At 42.6% G+C, this 19,213-nt stretch overlaps 1 protein-coding gene across 6 annotated transcripts in view; it reads left to right on the top strand.

Moving 5' to 3' along the window:
• Positions 1-19,213, top strand: part of RELCH (RAB11 binding and LisH domain, coiled-coil and HEAT repeat containing) — a 1,006,576-nt gene that overhangs the window by 887,258 nt on the left and 100,105 nt on the right. For all 6 annotated transcript variants that reach the window (XM_069219494.1, XM_069219496.1, XM_069219495.1 and 3 more), the window contains one exon: positions 17,427-17,515. In XM_069219494.1, the coding sequence (XP_069075595.1) occupies positions 17,427-17,515 (89 nt within the window). The remainder of the gene's footprint in view (positions 1-17,426; positions 17,516-19,213) is intronic.

Here is a 19,213-nt window from a genome sequence, read left to right as displayed (position 1 = left end):
ACAGGGTTGCAGCACAAGCTGCCAACCAATGGCGTATTGCCAACTCTCAGGCACTGCTGGCAAGATATGATAGGGCTCATTGGGACAAAATGCAACATTTCATTGAACACTTACCCAAGGAGTTCCAGAAAAGGGCACAACAAGTGGTGGAGGAAGGACAAAGTATCTCAAATAATCAGATACGGTCAGCAATGGATGCAGCAGTTACAGCTGCTAGGACAGAAAATACAGCAGTAACCATAAGGAGACACGCATGGTTACGTACGTCAGGATTCAAGACGGAATTACAACAAGCCGTGCTGAATATGCCTTTTAACGGACAGCAGTTGTTTGGCCCGGAGGTGGACACTGCTATCGAAAAACGTAAAAAAGACACTGATACGGCCAAAGTCATGGGCGCACTCTACTCCCCACAGAGCAGAGGCACATTTTGCAAAACGCAGTTTAGAGGGGGGTTTCGAGGACAAACTACAGAACCCACAACCTCACAAACAAGGCCCACTTATCAGAGCCAATATCAGCGGGGAAGTTTTCGGGGACAATATAGAGGGGGACAATTCCAAAAGAGTAGAGGGAAGTTCCAAAGTCCCAAAACTCCTCAAAACAAGCAGTGACTTCCACGTCACAAATCCCCAACACCTAACACCTGTGGGGGGGAGACTAACCAAATTTTACAAACATTGGGAGGAAATAACAACAGACACTTGGGTCCTAGCAATTATCCAGCATGGTTATTGCATAGAATTTCTCAAATTCCCTCCAAACGTCCCACTGAAAGCACACAATATGTCAAAACAACACATGGATCTTCTAGGACTAGAGGTCCAAGCGTTGCTACAAAAAGGAGCAATAGAATTAGTACCAATTCAACAGAAAGGAACAGGAGTTTACTCTCTGTACTTTCTCATACCCACAAAGGACAAGACTCTAAGACCTATATTAGATCTCAGAACATTAAATACCTACATCAAATCAGATCACTTTCACATGGTGACATTACAGGACGTAATCTGCTCAAACAACAAGACTACATGACAACACTAGACCTAAAGGATGCATATTTCCATATACCAATACATCCTTCACACAGAAAGTATTTAACGTTTGTATTCCAAGGGGTACATTACCAATTCAAGGTGTTGCCATTCGAAATAACAACTGCGCCAAGAGTGTTTACAAAATGCCTGGCAGTGGTAGCTGCACTTATCAGAAGGCAGCAAATACATGTGTTCCCGCACCTAGACGATTGGTTAATCAAAACCAACACGCTAGAATGGTGTACATAACACACAAGGTACCTCATAGAAACCCTCCACAAACTAGGTTTCTCAATCAACTACGCAAAGTCACACCGTCAGCCGTGTCAGACACAGCAATACTTAGGGGCGACAATCAACACAGCAAAAGGGATTGCCACTCCAAGTCCACAAAGGATACAGGCTTTTCACAATGTAATACAAGCCATGTATCCAAGACAACAAATACAAGTCAAAATGGTGATGAAACTCCTAGGCATGATGTCCTCATGCATAGCCATTGTCCCAAACGCAAGGTTGCACATGCGGCTCTTACAACAGTGCCTAGCATCACAATGGTCACAAGCACAGGGTCAATTTCTAGATCTAGTGTTGATAGACCGCCAAACATACACCTCGCTTCAATGGTGGAACAATATACATTTAAACCAAGGGCGGCCTTTCCAAGACCCAGTGCCTCAATATGTAATAACAACAGATGCCTCCATGATAGGGTGGGGAGCACACCTCAATCAACACAGCATCCAGGGACAATGGGACACTCAGCAAAAACAGTTTCACATAAATCACTTAGAACTACTGGCAGTATTTCTAGCGTTAAAGGCATTTCAACCCATAATAAGCTACAAACACATTCTTGTCAAGACAGACAATATGACAACAAAGTATTACCTAAACAGACAGGGAGGGACACACTCTACACAGTTGTGTCTCCTGGCACAGAGAATATGGCATTGGGCGATACACAACCACATTCGCCTAATAGCACAGTTTATTCCAGGGATTCAGAATCAGTTAGCAGACAATCTCTCTCTGGATCACTAACAGATCCACGAATGGGAGATTCATCCCCAAATACTAAACACTTACTTCCAAAGTTGGGGGAACACCACAAATAGACCTATTTGCAACAAAAGAAAACGCAAAATGCCGAAACTTCGCATCCAGGTACCCACAAGATCAGTCTCAGGGCAATGCGTTATGGATGAGTTGGTCAGGGATATTTGCATACGCTTTTCCCCCCTCTCCCACTCCTTCCATATCTGGTAAACAAGTTGAGTCAAAACAAACTCAATCTCATACTAATAGCACCAACTTGGACAAGACAACCTTGGTACACAACACTACTAGACCTCTCAGTACTGCCTCATGTCAAACTACCAAACGACCAGATCTGTTAACTCAACACAAACAACAGATCAGACACCCAAATCCAGCATCGCTGAATCTAGCAATTTGGCTCCTGAAGTCTTAGAGTTCGGACACTTAGACCTTACACACGAATGTATGGAAGTCATAAAACAAGCTAGGAAACCAACCACTAGACATCGCTATGCAAATAAGTGGAAAAGATTTGTTTATTATTGCCATAATAATCAAATTCAACCCTTACACGCGTCTGCCAAAGACATCGTAAGCTACTTACTACATTTGCAAAAGTCAAAGCTAGCTTTTTCATCCATTAAAATACATCTCACCGCAATTTCAGCTTATCTGCAAATTACGCACTCAACTTCACTCTTTAGGATCCCAGTCATAAAGGCTTTTATGGAGGGCCTAAAAAGAATTATCCCACCAAGAACACCACCAGTTCCTTCGTGGAACCTCAACATTGTCTTAACACGGCTCATGGGTCCACCGTTTGAACCCATGCACTCATGTGAGATACAATATTTAACATGGAAAGTAGCATTTCTAATTGTCATCACATCTCTAAGAAGAGTAAGTGAAATACAGGCATTTACCATACAAGAACCCTTTATTCAGATACACAAGCATAAAGTAGTTTTACTAACAAATCCTAAGTTCTTACCAAAAGTCATATCACCATTCCACTTAAATCAAACAGTAGAACTACCAGTGTTCTTTCCAGAACCAGATTCTGTAGCTGAAAGAGCACTACATACATTAGACATCAAAAGAGCATTAATGTACTACATTGACAGAACAAAACAAATTCAAAAAACAAAACAACTGTTCGTTGCTTTACAAAAACCTCATACAGGGAATCCAATATCCAAACAAGGCATTGCCAGATGGATAGTTAAATGCATTCAAACCTGTTATCTCAAAGCAAAAAGAGAACTGCCTATAACACCAAAGGCACACTCAACTAGAAAGAAAGGTGCTACCATGGCCTTTCTAGGAAACATTCCAATGACTGAAATATGTAAGGCAGCCACATGGTCTACGCCTCATACATTTACTAAGCATTACTGCGTGGATGTGTTAACAACACAACAAGCCACAGTAGGACAAGCAGTACTACGAACTTTATTTCAAACAACTTCAACTCCTACAGGCTGAGCCACCGCTTTTGGGGAGATAACTGCTTACTAGTCTATGCAAAGCATATGTATCTGCAGCTACACATTCCATTGAACAGAAAATGTCACTTACCCAGTGTACATCTGTTCGTGGCATGAGACGCTGCAGATCCACATGCGCCCGCTCGCCTCCCCGGGAGCCTGTAGCCGTTTGAAGTTGAACATTTGTAAATATATCGCTTTAAACCACATTATGTACATACATATTTGCTCCTTTGCATGGGCACTATTACTATAATACACAACTCCTACCTCACCCTCTGCGGGGAAAACAATCTAAGATGGAGTCGATGCCCATGTGCAATGGAGCCGAAAGGGGAGGAGTCCCTCGATCTCGTGACTCGAAAAGACTTCTTCGAAGAAAAACAACGTGTAACACTCCGAGCCCAACACTAGATGGCGGGATGTGCAAAGCATGTGATTCTGCAGCATCTCATGCCACGAACAGATGTACACTGGGTAAGTGACATTTTCCATATTGTTCATATATTTATTCATTTGTTTTAAAAGAAAGAAAGAAAAAGGATGAGTTAAGTTCTTAGGATGATGTATTTATTTGGAATATCAATAAATATTGCTATTTGTTCTTTTATCTCGATGGCCTATTATTCTCAGGCACGTAAAAAAAATGTTGGTACTGGCGTCGGCACGTCGGCGAGGACCTCTTATTGCCTGTATGACGTCAGATGGCATCGCGTGGGCAATTGTGACGTCCTCGTCGACGTGCAAAAGCTAGGAAGAAGATTTCCGTCGAATGCTGGCGCAATGGGCGTATTCATTAGGTGAGGAATCCACAGGTAGCTAATGTATCCACCAGAAAAGTCATTACCGAAGGTAAGTAACTCGTTTATTAAGTCCCACCTCCATAGCAGGTGAGGAATCTAAATAGAAGATGTATTGATTAGAAGAAAAAGTTATCTGCCTTTGGTAACAATACTTACAGCTGGTTCCTTACCACCCACCATCCTCACTGATGAGTCAGTGCTTGGATTAATAAGATTGCATGGTATGCAAACATGTAATGTGCTGTTTATCGCTGTCATGGCTCTTTCATTAATTCTCCACACAATTCTGTGGGGAGTAGGAAAAATATCAGTAACTGACCTTGAGATGCTGATTGGTTCCTAAAATTCTCTGGTAATGTGACATGCCAAAATAGTCACATATGGAGCCACGTGGTGCAAACTTGCAGTGCTGGGGAGTCAGTAGTCAGAACTATTTTCAGACCCCTCTGAAACCTGGAAAGAGTGTCCATAAAGGAATGAGTCTATGCGAAGATTATGTATCGGCGGATACTTCATTATCAAAGGTAACTTTGTCTTCTGGTGATACTTCTAACTGCTGTTTCCTTACCTTTTGAATTATCCCAGATTTGGGATTGTTGGTTGAAAACAATAGGTCAAACAGCAGAGCTGCCATAGACTACAGAAGACTACAGCCTCTGAAGACTTGGCTTTGATCAGCCAGCTGTCCAATTATGGGAAAACCAGGAACCCCGACCATCTGATATGTGCTGCAACCAGTGCTAGCACCTTGGTGAAGAATCTAGGTGTGAAGCTAAATGGGAGTACTACGAGTGGTAATGGATAGAACCCACCTTTAAAACAAGGGTGCTTTCAATGTGACCACATGACTGGGCTATGAAATTACATGTCCTTCTTATTGTTTGTCACTAGCAGTATCTCCCCTTTCAAATGCCAACAGGACCTTAGCGAGGGTCAGCATATTTTAAGTTCTATTTCCCAAAGAAAGAGTTCAAGACCCTGAGGTCTAGGATTGAATGCAGACTGCCACCCTTCTTGGGAACAAGGAAGTATTGTAACAACCCTGCCTAATTGCCTGCTCTGGCATCATCTCCACTGCTTTTGTGAGCAGTGTTGCCACCCGCTGCTGTAGAGAGATGATCTACAGACAGAAAAGAAGGTTGAGAGGAATGGAAAGTTGAGTCTGAATTAAGTGTAGTGAATACCCCCTTTCTATGATCTGAAGGATCCACTGTTCCAAAGTAGTGGCCTTCCAGATCTGCAGAAAGGACAACACCAGGCCCCCAACAGATGCCTTGTGCTCTGATGCAAGCAAACTACAGCTGTTTTCCTGCTTGTCCATGGGAGGAGGAGGCGATAACAGGACGCTGAAGACTTGACTTTCAGCTTAACCTCTGCCCCTGCTCTTACTTATGAGGGGGTTTGGGATTGTTATTTCTGGGATTGAGCTGACTGTGGTCCGCAAAAATTGAAGCCACTCTAAAACCCTTGAAAGTGGTAAAAATGTCTGTTGTCCCTTTAAAGTTGATGTTGCAGGCCTAAGGAGTTAGCAGTCGCTCTGCTTGTCTTCAACCTTTCTAAAGCCAAGTTAGTTGTATCACCAACGATATGGGTGCCTTTGAAAAGGAGGTCCATAAGTGTGGCCTGCACATCCGGAAAAAAGGGGAGCATGGCAACATGTGACAACTGATGACCGCAAGGCACAAGCCACCAATTCAGTGTCAAGCTCAATTTGATAATGTGTTGGGAAGCATCCGGAACACAACCACCTGAGCCATGTCACACAAGGCATGTGCATATCTGTCACTATAGGACTATAGTGGCATGCTGCCACCAGAGAAGATTGTCTTTTCCCAATGTTTCAGGTGTTTGGGCTCCTTGTTTAACTGGAGGGGCAGGGAAAGTGCACAACATCTGACCCACAGAACACAATGTGTTAAATACACCAAACCTTCTTGTGATGGAAAAGATGAGTGGGCAAGAAAGGAGGGACACCAGGGGATGGGCAATAGCCTCTTGCCAGCAGTCTGTTTAATGATGTGGGGAAGATGATTTCTCCCACAGAGCAGCATCATTGAAGGGAAGCAGTAGCTCAGAGGATGGTGCTGAGGGTTGTAGGACCTCTGTTAGAGTGTTAGTTTTTGCCTCAATAGATGGCAACGTATGCTCCAGCATTTCCACAGTTTTTCTTTTCTGATGGATACTTATAACTGCTGATTCCGCAGCTCTACAATATCGTCAGGCACCACACTGAATCCAGAAGATCTTTCAGCTTAGCCCCTTTACATCATTAAGTGGTGTTGTGCAGCTCCTCATGGACTGGCTCTGCCCCAAATGTGATGGCTGGAGGCACTCAAAGGCTCCACCCAATCATGCTGATGCCAGTTTCTTTCTGGACACCGTCTGCGCCCTAGAATGCAGAGCTCAAAAGCCAGTTGTTCATGTCAGTATGCAGATCTCTACCTTGGGATCTCCTATGATGGTGAAGAGTCCATTCCACAGAACTGGGAAGTGGGAGGGATGTGAGTAATTTCCATTAGAGCATCCACCAGAAAGAGGGTTGTTGGAATGTAAGTGACTTGTTCTGCTGTTGGATATTTCGAACCGCAGCTTCCTCAACTTTAGAATAGATGCGAAAGCAGTAGCCCCCTTGTGGTGGGTCTGTGGAATGATTCAGACCACAAAGTCCTGCAGACCCGAACAGTATGAATGCACTGTCCATCTGAGCAGCCTGTCAAGGCAACTTTGCTTTCCTAATGTGTGCACTGATGCCCAAGAAGAACTCTGACACATACCCAGGAAGGGTGCTCTGCATACCAGCGCAGTGATAGCAGCCTTGCCACTGGTGCAGTGGGCCCTAAATCCTTCAAGGAGCTGCTTCTTGGCTAACTTGTAGCAGATCTTGATGCAGAGGATATCCACCTGGATAAGGTCCTCTTCTGCACAACTTGCATTTCTTTGCTCCAGAAAACACCACAAAAATGTTGATTGTCCACCCCATAGCCCTTGGTACAGCCAATGTAAAAGCTGGGGGCTCTTTTAGAGTCCAGGCAATTGAGTCTCTACTCCTCTTTAATGAGTGGGGTGGGGCAAAGAATTTCAGAACAGTGGTGAACTGTCTGATGTGAAAGGGGGTTGCGACTTTCGGTAGAAAAAACACTCTACTCCTTGCCACAAATTTGTCTGGTATGAAAATGGTGTTAGGGTGACTGGATTGAAAAAACTTGAAACTCCTGCAGTGAGCTAAGATGATCCTGATGAGAAAGACTGTTTTCAGTGTGAGAAGTAGGTAGCTGTACAATGGCTCGAAAGGGAGGTATGTAGGCAAAATAGGGACCAAATTTAAAGTCCCCATGTGGCATCACAAAAGGTTTAGGAGGAAACATGGACCAAACCTTAAAGAAAATGCAGCACAACAGGTGATTTGAACAATGACCGGTGGTCCGGTAAGCACACAAAGGCCGAAAGATAACCTTTAACATTGCCCACTGGAAGTCCTTGCTGGGCCAAAGACAAAACACCAATAATTTAACCTGCAATTGGTCCGTGTTGTGGGTGCCACACCAAGCCACAAATTTTTACCAGTGTCACATTTTGTAGAAGGACGCTTGGGCCCAAGAATGACACCCACTATCTGTGGAAGTAGATTGAACGCAGTCAGTTACTCCCACTCAGTCTCAGTGCATGGAGGTGTACATTGCACAGGTTTGGATGAAGGTGTCAGAGTCACTAAATCCTCGGGGTCTGTGCACGTTCCCAACACGTCCACCACTGAACAGCTCCAAGACTCTGATAGATAAATCACAGAGACTGAGAGAGTTCAAGAGGGGAAGAGAGGATTAGGAAGGGAAAAGCTGGGAAGGAGACCTGTAGTAAGAAAAAGGTTAGAACACACAATATGAAAATTATATCTCCTGAAATCAATACTAGACTGTGATTCTAAGCCTAGTCACTCTGAAAACATTAACAATCTAAGAGTTAAGTTTAAAATGTATAAGTTTCAAGATGGCCGGATACCTGTAAGGGAATCAAGATGAATTAAATGAAAACTTTCTTATTCAAGTACTTTCCTTTACATGAGAATCAGAAAAAACATTCTGACTAAATTTTAAACCAGTCATATAAATCCTGTTTTGAGAATGTATACTAGGACCATACAATATTGCATCTAGAAACTCTGGCCTTCTGTGTACTCTTAAAATAATTCAACACAAATTGCGCATATTGCAGACATATAGTAAAAGGATTGTGCACCATGAATAACACAATATGGATTCAGGAAAAAAATCACATAACTTGTCAACTCGAATATTACATAATAAATATCTTAGAATAGTTGCATACCATAAACAACATGAAATAAACTCAGGGAGAGAATCGTGCATCTTGCCGATTCGATTGTCACCATGTAAAATACCAAGAAATGGTAGCACGCAATGAATAACAAAGTCAAATCATCATTAATCGAATCGCACGTCTTGCCGATTCGTAAAACACGATGTAAATGTCAAGAATAACAGTAGAATGAAACGAATCGCGCTTCTTTTGCACATTCTTAAGCCGCCTTGTAAATGTCAAGAAATGGTAGCGCGCAATGAACAACAAAGTTAAATCCTCATGAAACGAGTTGCGCGTCTTGCCAATTCGTAAAACATCATGTAAATGTCAAGAAATATTAGCGCGCAATGGACAGCAATGTTTAAACACCATAAAACGAATCACGCGTCTTGCCGATTCTTAAGCCACCATGCCAATGTCAAGAAATGGTAGCACGCAAGGAATAACAAAGTCAAACCTTTATGAAACAAATCGCGTGTCTTGCCTATTTGTAAACTACCATATAAATGTCAAGAAATGGTAGCGCGCAAGTAATCTGTTACTCATTTAAGAATTAAACCAAGAATATGAAAATTCTCAATAACGGTGTCGGAACAGTCCAACCACCGTCTTACCACCTGGAACAATGATCACCAATGAAGGATGAAGGGCAGAAGACTGGAAGATCCAAATAGGCCGCCGGGACAGGAGCTCTGGAAGAAGCTGCTGCTCTGCACCGGGACCTCTGAATAGTGAGCACTGGGAGTTGGGCTGGCTCTCTTTTATAGAGTCTTGGCCCAGCCCAGAACTACGCCCAGGCATGTTGCAGGGAAAGTCTCTGGAAGGCCCTGGAAAGGGGCCACACCCTAACACACTCTGAAAACCTGCAGCAATACATTGCAAAGGAACAGTATTTGTAAGCATATTAAAAATAAGTTTTCAGGATTGAACTCTGCAATGCAAAAGGTTAAACCACAACATATCAGCACAATGCATAAATTACGTTGTTTTGAGAGTGCTGGGTTTTTGCATTTTTGTCGCCAATAGAGCGCGTACTGCTCTGGTGTTGACAGAAGGTGAGGATAGTGTAACAACTAGAATAAGTGTTGCCAAAGTTAAATAACTTTTTCATCACTGAGTGAAAGGATGTAACTCAGGAGAGAACATAATTTCCACTTCAGGAGATGTATCCAAACTGCTGGCTGAAGTAAGGCCAGCAGGTTCTGTCACTTGATCAATGGGCCCTTGGTCCAAACCGGTTTCATGAATCGGCTAGTGGATTTATATCTGCTCCAGAGCACTCATAAAAGCTGGCCATAAAAAAGCTGCCTTCTGGTAGTTGTTTTCCTCTTATATTAATCTCTGGACCTCCATCCGGGAAGTTGCAAACTTGTGTGGACTCCGGATCAGTGCTGTCTCCGTTTGTTGTCACAGGCTCGTCTCATCAAACGTTTGGCAGACATGACCCTGTTGCATCTGTTATATGTGGGTCGGATTCCTTGGGATCTCCCCCTGACCCCCCTGGCGATTCAGGTTGTCTTTACGATCTGGAAGGTAGTGGGTGAGTTCATGGGGTGGGGCTAGGTGCCTCACCAGGGAGACCTTCTTGTAGGAGGGTACCGATCTGTGTCAGGTGGGTGAGCTGCAGTGGTTCCGACGCATGTACTTCTAGAAAATTCCAGGTTAGGGGACCTCCTCGATGAGGACGTGATTAAAGCCTTTGCCGCCCTTCATGATGAGTTTCAGCTTCATCAGACTCAATTTTGTAAATACCTGCAGCTTCACCATGCGCTTACACCCTGTTTAGCACACACAGAATTCAGAATTCACACAGAATTCAGTCCCATGGAGGCCAACATATTATTGACAAACATTCTGCGACACAAAATTTCAGTTAATTGCTGCTCCCTAGTGATCAATTCCATGGACACCTTTTCAGCTCTGAGTTGCTTGGGTTCATGACCTAGGCCCCCTGGATGATGATGACTGGAGAGAGGCATTGGCCTCCCTGCATGAGGCAGCGATCACTTCTTACTACTGCCTCATTCAGCTGGGCTATCTGTATAGGGTCTACTACACTAGGAAAAGGTTGTTGAGGAGAGGCCTTATTACGTCTGCGGATTGTCTGCACTGTCGGACTGAGCCGGGAGACTTTGTGCATAAGGTGTGAGGCTGTACGATTCTTGCCTCCTTTCAGAGTGGGGTCTTTGATTGTTTGGAGGAGGTGTTTGGGCTTTCCCTGCCAAGATCTCTGAAGTGTGCCTTATTACACATCTCGAATGGCATAGATGGGAACAAATACCGACGAGCGCTGTTGTGGGTGGGCTTTACTGTAGCTAAGCGTGGCATTGCAAGAGCCTGGAAGGAGGCTCTGGCTCCCTCCTTAGAGGTTTGGAAGGAGGGTTTGTATTGTTGTCTAGGCCTCGAATGTCCTGTTTACATTGCTAAGGGCTGTCCTAAGAAATGTTACAAAATTTGGGAGTGCTGGGCCTACTACCATGGGATACAACTGAAACCTTCTCCTCAGGGCCGCTCAAGGTGGGAGTGGGAGAGAGGGCTGGACAGGGGGGAGCACATTTCTTCTTTTTCTTCTTTTTCTTCTTTCTCGACTTATGGTCGGAGGCAGTGCTAGCAGTAGATGCTTTGTTATTATTCTTGCATTGTTTCCTTCTATTGCTGTTAAAGTTTTGTGGATGGTGGTCATTATCCACCATAGTGTCAGGCTGGACAGCCCCGCTATACTGGTCATTTCACAGATGTGTTTTTGCTGGTTTATTCTTTCTATAGTACCGCCCTTTTTTCTGCAAATTAATTTGTCAAAAGTATTGACAAAAAAAGTCTGGCAGACCCCCCAGGCACCACAGGTAAATAGAGTGAAAGTCTCTAATCGACATCTGTCCCTTGCAATCCCTAAAGGGCTCAAAACCTGAACATTTCCAGGGGCACATCCCTAGCACTGCACAAAACTCAAATTTGTGAAGCTCGGAGGTGTGAAAAATAGAAGGAAAGCAAGCTCCAGATCTATGTTGAAGGCGTAGAAAAAATGGAATTGACATTGATTTTTCGAGATTGGCACTATAGTGACTCAGTGACGTTGCTGGTTGTCATTTCTAGAACCGATGTGGAGCCAGTTCCCTCTACCCTCTTCAAGGTCTTTGAAGTTTACAGTTCCTGTCTGATGCCTGGAATTAATCAACAGGTGAGTTCTGCATCCTCCATAGATAAAGGAAAGGCTACACAGATTAATTAGCTCCCAGATTACTTGTGTCATACAGAAATTTCACCAAGTATTATCACTGCTGGTTATTTGCTCCTGGCACTTCCTGTTTATGGTGCAATGGAGGTTGCAAAGCAGGAATCCGGAGGAAACCCCAGTTAAGAAAAAAACACTCCCTGGCAAAACAGCTTGTTTTGGCTTACTTGTGGTAAACATGCAAATACTGACAACCGCTGTGATGATGGTGACTTCAGTAGTGATGGTAATGGTAACATGAGACATGATGGTAGTGATGGTCCATTCTGGCAAAACCATTAAAAAAAGTATACATGTTTAAAAAAATAAATACAAAATGGATTGCTTTTTGTCTACCTTGAAAGGTATACACTAAAGAATTGAATGTCAGATTGAGTCTGCTTTTCAGATGTGAAGTAGTTCTGCATGCTTTACAATGCAGGCACTCTGTAGAAGGCGAAATGATACACCAGGCAACCAATGGCATGAGGTGAGAGATCAATACTGATTGAAGCACATACCTCCTCTCTTGTCAGGATTCGCAAACATCAAGTCACTTGTGGGTTGGAAAGGCCTGGAACATATGGAAAATAGGACAGTAGAAAGAATTAGGACTAATGCAAACACTAGACCGCACAACAGTTTACCTTAACCTCCTCACATCTGGGGCGTCTAAATACTTCTGTTGTTTGAGTGAGTAGTTAAGGCAATATTAAAATGTAGCAGGTACCTGATAATGTGTCATACAGTTGTTGTAGTTCTATGCTTGACTTTGGTCACCAGTTTATCTGTTTGACCTTTGTTTTTTTTTATTTCCGCTTTCCTGCAGCTAGTGCTTCCATTGAGTACCATTCAAGGTGTTTTCATCTGCGTGCTTGGCTCCTTGTGTTGTTCTGCCTACCGATTTGTTTCTTAGCTTGCAACCTAACTCTCTTCTGGTATCCTGTGGTTCCTGCCTTTTATCCTGGTCTGACAGGAGCTTGTTACAGCACATTCTGCCAGTGCAACATATAAGCTTAATTCATTCAGTCAAGACAGTATTCCATATTCCTAATTGTTGTATTCCATTTACCTTGTTACGTCATAGCCGTCCATAATCCCTTGCAGTTCCCAGAGGTTACCGGACAGCTCCACTGATTGAGACAAAGCCACCTAGAGTATGAATCCAGTCATGCCTTTTTTTTACCCCTTTTCCCCTGTTTTCCCCCACGTTCATCTGATGGGCGTATCAGCTGTGCAATAACTCTGCAGAGAGATCTAGGGACATGGGGGGTGGTCTGACTGCTCGAAACTATGCATCAATGTATTTAAAGAATTGTTAACAATATATCTTGCAGACTGCTGCATTGTCAAGCCAAATCTCAAAATGGGCCAGCTATACCCTTGTTCTAAAGTAATAAATAACATTAATTGTGCCCATTACCCACTCTTAACGCTCAGCCCTGAAGCAGCCTAGCCCTTTTGCACCCCTGGTAGCTTCACCCTTGATTTCATCCTATAAAATGATTCTGTGTACAGTATGGCACGGGGGTAGGTGTTAAAAGATGAAGTAAATACAGGAAGATTGTTATATTCTTTAAAAATAGTTTATCTCGGGTAGGTAGATTTGCAATGTCTTCAGTGGTTTTCCTCAACTTCATTCTTTGCTCTCTGAGCAGTAACTGGTTGCAGAAATTATTTTAAATTTCCACCATAAAAATTCTAAAGTGATTAGAACAAAAAACTGCCTGAGGACTTGGAGGGGTAGGGTTGAGGCAGAAGATAAAAATGGTTATGTTCTATGCTTAAACACTGCTGTGATCTATTAAATAAATCAATGTTTAGAAACCTCAAGTCAACACCCACTCCACAAGGGCTACAGAGCCCCTTCTAATGCCTTAAACATGTTCCATTTCGTTTGTGTGGAGTTTCTTTCCCGTTACGTTGGTAATTTTAAAGCATGGACTCCAAGCAGTGAAACAGCCAAAAATCACTTTTAGACATTGATGGCAGGCTGGCCAGTTGGGTTCACTTACGGGAACTGGCGTCATTTAAATATATTCCTTAAAGCAAGGACTTTTTATAAGCTGTTTCCCCTATTTTAGTGTGGCACATGTTCAATCCATGTGAATGATCCAAATGATGACATAAGGCGGCTTTGCTTCCTAAAGATGTATATAATTATGATTTGGCTTGACAGCACAGCTGTCAATAGACAATTATGTGGGCATCACTAGAGAGGGATTTGTCTCTACCCACATGTTGGGAGCCAGGAGTACATGTTTTGATGGACAGAAGGTGTGTGCTTCACATGAAATTGCTTGCCCTCCACACAGCTGTGATAATTTCGTTTGTCTGTCCAGCTGCCTGAGCTTTAACTTTCAAGGGCACAAACAGGATATTGTAATGCTTTTAAACTGTGTTAGTTTGACATAACACAAGGATGACTTTGTGCTGAATAACAGATGTTTATTGTTACCCAACTCCATCGGACTGATTTTATTGACCTCAGAAGGATGAACGGCTGAGTGGACCCGCTGGGATTGGAACCTGTGACCATGAGGTCGAACACAGGCCCCTACTATGGAAGCATTAGTCCACTAAGCCTCTAGACCTGGCTAAATAACTAGATAGTTTATGGTGTTTTCTGTTGAATCAGCACAAATGGGAGGAACCGTGGATGTTTAGGTCTGGCTTGACAGTGCAACTGTCGCCTCACCTTTTAACCTACACCAGTATTATTCTACAGTTCTTTGCTTCCAGAAAATACATATCCATTTCCATGCTATTTACTTGTAATGCTTCACATTACCATATAACAATCCTTTAAAGCTAGACCAATTGGCATGCCAATGCTTTGTTTTTCATAATTCAACATAACCTGCGTTTTTTCTTGCCAAAGACATTTCCAAAACATTTTGAGGAAGCACTTCGCATCCATTGGCCAATTTCAAGTGTTGTAGCAAATACAACTATTGGAAATGAGCAAAAGATGTGCTTGAGTCATATTTTAAGTCATTTAATATGCTCTGCTCGGGGGTGAAGGATGCTGATGATCCTGGAGATTATTTCTTTCCTACTTTTTCATCTTTTGCGAAAGATACATAGAAACTAATAAAATAGCATTTCATGCTAGCAAAGATATCGTCTTGACCATCTCTTTAATTTTAGTTTAGCAACTTTCATACTGTTACCTAGTTTGCATACTAAATACGTTTGTAAGTAAATACATTCTTTATAATGGTGTGATGTAAATGTCTTGTGCTTTGCTATGTTAAAGTGTCATAGTTACGTCCATAGGTGCTATACTACAGTACAGACATAATGTTTGAAGTGTTCGCAGTAGTCATCGTGATGAGACATTTAGATTTATCAATGTGGCATAATCATATTCATGTGAAGGCAAATGGAACATCTGCATTTCAGCATTCTTGTGCCTGCTAATCACTCATTACATATTGTGCTTGTTTTCAGTGTCTCAGTGGTTAAAGCAAGAAGTAAAGATGCTCCTTTTGCTACTACGTATGTTATGATTTTGAGGTTTCAGATTCTGTACTTGCTCTGGCCTTTGGGATTTGTGGATCCATTCTGCATGTGTCTAAGACCTTCCAAATGAGGACTTTTAACAGATGACTCTTGTGCCCCTTGAAGCCTTTAAGGCTCCTAGATAAGATGTCAGTTGTTGAGTTGGGGGTCCGGAGAAGAAAAGTCAAAAAAACAGTAGGTTGCCTGTGTGGATTCTATCAGGCAGGAACAAGTTTGATTTATAATTGGTTTCTCCACCTGAATGTTTTCAGTGTTTAACACTCTGCAATAAAAATTGCCCGGCCTTTCAATAATTCACTAAGAAATCCCCTTTTTAGGATCATTGCCTGTGTTGCTTCACTGAACCAAGCAAAAGAAAGTGAATAAAATACTAGTCAGCCTTATCATTCTAAATGTTAGAAGGAGAAGTTTTGGGTCTAGGTGCTTTCCCAGGAAGACCATACTCTGCTGCCTTGGCAATCTGTCCAAACCTAATTTATTGCCAAGGGTAAGATGGTGCTGGCAATTTATTACTGCAACCTTTTATTCAGTTTTGTCCTTGTGCTTTTTTGTCATGTGTTTTGTAAGATCAATACATCTTTAATTAATATTAGTACCTATCAACAACCTGATTCTATTTCTTAATTCCCCTTCACAATTCTTTGTTCGTTACATGTTTGTTGTATGTTGATGGTTGACTTAAAAACTATTCCTGATACCGTGGTTTCCTTTAAAGGCTTTAATATATGTTGCTTTTATTACCTTGTTAATTCTATTTATGCTTTAACTTAATCTGGGCTTTAATGATTTACTGTCTTATTTCCATCTTGTTCAGCTTTACCACACTGCTGCATGAATATGTTCCTAATTTAATTGTTCACGTTGTGGAAATTGGTGTAAACCAAGAGAACTTTGAACAGCCTCACCATAAAACGTGTTTATGCTGTTGCCCACGCTGACAAGCAGTTAAAGTACCTAAGGATATGTCACTTAATATTTGTGAAACTGAGAGGTCAAGTAATCGCATATGATGGCAGAAGTGATGGATGTATTATTTTGAACTGCATAAAACCTGATTTTGACCATGATCTGAGTGATGAGAGCATCTAACCGCACAATCTGTTTTTCTCCAAACCAAGCAATACCAAAAGGGTCAGCTTTTAAGTAATTTTGGTCTGCCAAAGTCTGATAAAATGGCTGTTGCATGCTCTCTCTTATCCTGCAGCGACACCACTTGTTACTTCGGATATAATTTTATTATTTGCTGTGTTCACAGTTACTTGTATTGTGCTGCTTTTCCGTTAGTATGGAAGTTTTCCTGTTTATGCAGTGTTGGTTTGTTTCACCGTTGAATTTCACTTTAAAATCTTACACTGGTTACTCATTAGGGACAAGATTTTAAATGCACATTGAATATTTAGGAGCATGGAGTATGATGTCATGAAAATACTTAATGTGGTCTGTGAATATATTGAACGTAAGTTACTGAGCTAGTTTATCTGCTCCTTTCAGCAAAAGTTATGATCTTAAGGTCCAATGTAACAACTCATCTTGCACTTGATTTTCTGAAGAAAAGAAATATCAAACACACCTTGCAATAGTTCACTTTCTGTTATCTACAATATGTTAGTATCTTGGAATTAAATATTTTTTAGGTTTCCATTGGATCAAAACACACGCTTTCTAGAGAATAGTGCTGTGATTCTATTTAGGCTTCTGCATGGCACAGAAATCAGAATCTTCCTTTTCGAACCACTGGTTGAAGGTCACGACCCCCTTTCATCTCAAGAGAATAGTGATACTTCCTGTCCAACTCTTTTAGTTCTTCCGCCTAGGAATAAAGAAATGATTAACAACTTACAGAGCTGCTGTATAACACTAACATTCTGTATAAAAGCTGATGTATTTCAGTCTGTTCCACCTGGACGTAAATAAGTTAATAAGTATTCAGTTTTTAGCAAGGAATATTATTTCATGATGCAATACCAAACCTATGTATTTTATCACACCTTAACTACTTCCTTAGTTATTTCAGAGGAACTAATGGTCAATCACTTTTTACCTGGACTCTGTTGTTTACGAACAGACATGGAACATCTATCACCAGAACATGAGGTAAGAAGCTTTTTAATAACACCACATTTTGAGTGGATTCATCAGCTAGAAATTGCACTTTACATCAATGATACTAAAACAGATAAGAATACACACAGATTGCTGACTGTTTGCTGATGTTGCCCTTTGGGCTGCGTTATGAATGCAGATCTCTGCAAGATTCAAAATATTTGTGTGAAGGGAGAGCATGAGCCTAGACAACTGACTAAACTCCAGATCAGATGGCATGAAGTCATGGACCATGTGGGTTTTACTACCCCAAGGGACGCTGCAAGTCCTTAATAGCACCATCCGTGACATTAGTTCATTTTTCCACTTGCGACAATCGCAGCAGATCCAGATCTGGTCCAGTTTTCATAGATTTCCTTCATTTGTCCAATTCCTAGTACAAATCATGAAAGTAGTGCAGGAGTGGTTGTTTCCATCAGATATAAGGTTATCAAAGGTAACTTGTTATTTTACTAGTTTTGTAGTAACAAATGGGTGATTCTGTTGTTCTGATGTGCCTCACCTGTCTTAACCTTTTCGGTGCGGGCGTCGGCCACTGGCCGACGCCCACACACCCTCCCTGGTGCGGGTCACGACCAGTGGCCGACACCAGGAAGGGTATTAATAAATCCTCGGGTGCATCGCACCCGAGGATTTTTATTTTTTTTTAAACTTCCCCCGGGAGACACGGAAGCTTCCGTGTCTCCCCCCGCCCCTTTGTGACGTCAGTGCGCCGCTCGGGCACAGCTGCGATCGGGGGCCAGGAAACACTTTCAGGAAGGCCTCGTAAGAAAGGGGAGACTCTCCCCTTTCTTACGAGGCCTTCCCGAACGTTTAAAAGGTGTTTTCCCCATCAAAGCAGTAGGCAGCCTTGCGGCCGCTTCCTGCTTTGATGGGGAAAACGGCCTTTCCCACGTTCGGGAAGGCCTCTTAAGAAAGGGGAGAGTCTCCCCTTTCTTACGAGGCCTTCCTGAAAGTGTTTCCTGGCCCCCCGATCGCAGCACAGCTGCGATCGGGGGGCCAGGAAACACTTTGAAAAGGCCTTGTAAGAAAGGGGAGACTCTCCCCTTTCTTACGAGGCCTTCTGAAACTGTTTCCTGGCCCCCGATCGCAGCTGTGCCCGATCGCACACCACCACCGCCAAAGCCCCAGCCCCAGGGATTTTTTTTTTTTTTCAAAAATAAAAATAAAATAAGAGGGGGTCGCCCGTGGGCCATTTTGGCCCCCAAGGAAACCATACAACAACTAAAAAAAAATAGATGTATATATAGATCTATATATATCTATGTAGATAGATATATCTAGGTACATGGATATATCTATAGATATATCTATGTAGATAGATATATATATATATATATATATATAGAGAGAGAGAGAGGTAGTTCTATATCAATCAAAGAGATTTATAAAGCGCGCTACTCACCCGTGAGGGTCTCAAGGTGCTGGGGGGGGGGGGGCAGGGGGAGGAAAGGGGCTGGGAGGTTCATTGTTCGAAAAGCCATGTTTTGAGGCCCTTCCTGAAAAGAAGTAGGTTTTGGGTCTTGCGAAGGTGGGTTGTGAGGGCGTTCCAGGTTTTGGGTGCAAGGTAGGAGAAGGATCTGCCCCCGGTGGTGGTGTGTTTGATGCGGGGGACAGAGGCGAGAGAGAGGTCAGCTGAGCGGACGTTTCGTGTGGGGGTGTGGAAGGTGACTCTCGTTGAGGTAGGCA

Source organism: Pleurodeles waltl, chromosome 2_2 (genome assembly GCF_031143425.1).
Source record: "Pleurodeles waltl isolate 20211129_DDA chromosome 2_2, aPleWal1.hap1.20221129, whole genome shotgun sequence".
In the NCBI taxonomy this organism is placed as follows: domain Eukaryota; kingdom Metazoa; phylum Chordata; class Amphibia; order Caudata; family Salamandridae; genus Pleurodeles; species Pleurodeles waltl.
The sequence above is the reverse complement of the archived record's forward strand: the minus strand, read 5'-3'. Positions and strand labels throughout refer to the sequence as shown.